We start from the raw sequence: 3,300 nt of genomic DNA, 5'->3' as shown, positions 1-3,300 counted from the left end.
ACGTGAATATAGTTATATGAGACAATCTCCATTAGTCTATAGATATGTTAGAACACAGTTTCTGCTGATGAGAGAAAGGGGATCAGTTGTTTTATCTTCACATGGGAAAGGTGGCACTGTGCATTATGACTAAGTGATTCACATGTCCTAACTAAAATGACACACTTCCAGAGGGATGCACGATGGGAAACCCCTGGGATTCCTGCCAGCAGCCTCCATGGCTATTCCCTTGGAGGGCATAAAAAGTCTATTACAGCAGTATTCCCAGCTGAGAGCCCTGGTGCAGCCTCAGAAACCTGACCCATGACTCCTGAGCGCGGTGTTTTAGCCTAGGCTCCTCAAAGTATGGTTTTAGCATCACCTGGGAACTTGTTAGAAATGTAAATATTCAGGCCCCACTCCAAATTTACTGAATCAGAATCTAGGCCTCATTTTCAGTAAGTCTTGCCGAGTATACAGTTGTGGCATAGAATTACCTAAATATAACTCAATCATCCATTGTATTTTTGTTTTCCTTAGGCCATTAAGCTTTATTGGCAGGTCAGAGAGAGAGCCAGACATAAGGGTCCCTCCCCTCTCATGCCCCCACCCAGGGGCAGCCCTCTGCTGGTCCGCAGGAAACCCAGGAGGCTGCTGGACTCAGGCGGTCTTGGTGGTGGGCAGGTTGTTGTAGGCTTCCTGGCCCTCCAGCAGGCTGCGGTAGGTGGCGATCTCCTGCTCCAGCTGTGTCTTGATGTCCATGAGCTGCCGGTACTCCAGGTTCTGCCGCTCAGTGTCAGCGCGCACATCACTCAGCTGGGCTTCAATACTGCTGATCACAGCCTGGATCTGTGTCAGCTGGGATCCGAAGCGAGCCTCCGTTTCTGCCAGCGTGCCTTCCAGGGCAGCTTTCATGCTGAGCTGAGACTGCAGCTTGATCTCCAGACCCTGGAGGGTACGCCTCAAGTCAGTGACCTCCGTCTTACTAATCTCCAGCTGCTCAGTGTGGCCAACAACCTCCCGGTTCAGCTCCTCAGTCTGGGTGGTAAACCAGACTTCAGCATCCTTCCGGTTCTTCTCAGCCATGACTTCATATTGGCTTCTCATGTCACTCAGAATCTTGGCTAGGTCAATGCCCGGAGTGGAATCCACCTCCACACTGACCTGGCCACCCACCTGGGCCCTTAGAGCACTGATTTCCTCCTCATGGTTCTTCTTTAGGTAAGCTAGCTCTTCCTATCAGGCCTTCAATCTGCATCTTCAGGTCGGCTCTGGCCAGGGTCAGCTCATCTAGTACCCTGCGCAGGCCGTTGATGTCGGCCTCCACGCTCATGCGCAGGGCCTGCTCCGTCTCAAACTTCTTTCGGAAGTCATCCGCAGCCAGACGGGCATTGTCGATCTGCAGGACAATCTTGGAGTTCTCAATGGTGGCACCAAGTATCTTGTCCCGCAGCTCCTGGATGGTCTTGAAGTAGTGGCTGTAGTTGCGCGCGGGCCCCTGCTTCTGGTACCAGTCACGGAACTTCACTTCCAGGTCACCATTAGCCACCTCCAGGGCGCGCACCTTCTCCAGGTAGGAGGCCAGGCGGTCATTGAGGTTCTGCATGGTCACCTTCTCGTTGCCCACCAGCAGCCCGTTGGACCCGGCCTGGGCGCCCACATAGCCTCCACCGTAGCCCCTGGAGGAGGACGAGGACACGAAGCGGGCGGACACTGACACGCCACGTCCGCCTGATTCCCCGGGGATCCTGGGCGCACGGAAGGCGCCTCCTGCCCTGAAGCGCATGGTGCCACCGCCCAGGCTCCCGAAGGACGAGGAGGCAGACGACTGGCGATAGCTGTAGGAAGTCATTGCGAAGGAGGACGCTGCAATACTGCCCGGAGTCGCTGCTGTCGGCTGGAGGAATGACGAGTCCATTGTATTGTTTTGCTGAGCATGGTTTGAGGACAGTTCATATTAAATCACCTAGGGTATTTATTATAAAAGCTGATTCCTAGGTTCCTCCTGAGAACCTAGGATGATGCCAGGAATCTGTATTTTAAACTAATGCCACAGAGAATTCTGAAATGTAAACTGGATTGGCGGGGGGCGGTGATGTTCAAATCTACACGGGCTGGTCCTCTGGAATACAGTGCAGCCCTTCTAACATGCGAGGTGGACAGGGTCGGGTGGGGCTGACGTGTCCCTAGGTATATGCTAATAAAGCTCCTGGCCTCTCCGAGGACAGACCAAGGCATAAATTATCCAGTGTGTGAATGTGGAAAACAAAGGCGCTAGAGTAAAACACCTTTTGTTTACTAGGTGAATGTAGCTTTGCTGAACAGTAACTACAATGCTAATCACACCTGACTTGAAAGATTGTGGAGAGGTTCCATTAAATACTGTATTTAAAGCTTCTTGAGCAGAGTAGACACTCAAGCTTTTGTGTCTATTGATGTATACTGCTATTTTCATTAATTCATCATTCTAAATATATGATTAATAATAAAAGTAATTAAATGATAGCCATTATTGAGTGTTAATTATACAGCAGGCACTATGTGAAACATTTTATACGAGTATACATTATCTCATTTATTCTTCATAACAACCCTTCTGGGGTGATACTATTATTGTCTTTGACAGATAAAGGGAATTGAGACATGGGGAAGGGCCAAATGTTCTGAAGGTCTTTAAGCCTAGACATTTGAGCCTAGACTCTGTCAAATGTTCTAGGCACTATGCAAGCTTGGTGAAGGAAAATTATGTATGTGACAAGGTCTTGGAATAAAACATTTTATAATCTTGAAGCAGCCCACAAATAACTAAGACAAAGAAGAATCCGGAAGTTCCAACAGGTACACAGAGAAGTCATAAACTTTCAAAGGAAGAAGAGGTCACTTTCAAGTTCAATGATTGGGGCACATTCCATGAAGAAGGTACTTTTTAAATGTAGCCTGAAAGATGTAAGGATTCTGGTAGGAAGAGATTCAATGAGTATGGGAAGTATATGGAAAGTATAAAGCTCTTAAATAGGACCTGGCATAAAGGAAACACTCAGTAAATATCAGCTGTTATAAAGTATCTCTACTACTGCTCTTACTATTATCACTGTCACCTATTATGCACCAGAAGCTTTAAATACAGTATTTAATGGAACTCTCTCTATGATCTTTCAGGTCAGGTATGATCATCATTATGCTACAGTTACGGTTCAGCAAAGCTACATTCACCTAGGTGTGTGTGTGTGTGTGTGTGTGTATGTATGTATGTGTGTTAACAGTTTATAATGTGTATGGTGTGGGCTTCTACAAACCTGCCAACCTCCCAGAGTTCATGTG

The 3,300-nt window shown here is 47.9% G+C and overlaps 1 protein-coding gene across 1 annotated transcript; it reads right to left on the bottom strand.

Moving 5' to 3' along the window:
- Positions 1 to 535: 535 nt before the first annotated feature.
- LOC109376028 (keratin, type I cytoskeletal 19) lies at positions 536 to 1,831 on the bottom strand. The gene is given in 2 exon segments (XM_019631679.1): positions 536 to 1,215; positions 1,217 to 1,831. Coding segments are annotated over 2 exon segments (1,191 nt in total). The 3' UTR covers positions 536 to 639.
- Positions 1,832 to 3,300: the final 1,469 nt, after the last annotated feature.

Source organism: Hipposideros armiger, unplaced genomic scaffold, assembly GCF_001890085.2.
Source record: "Hipposideros armiger isolate ML-2016 unplaced genomic scaffold, ASM189008v1 scaffold_1032, whole genome shotgun sequence".
NCBI classification, from domain to species: Eukaryota; Metazoa; Chordata; class Mammalia; order Chiroptera; family Hipposideridae; genus Hipposideros; species Hipposideros armiger.
Note: the sequence above shows the minus strand (reverse complement) of the source record. Positions and strands in the feature narration are given on the sequence as shown.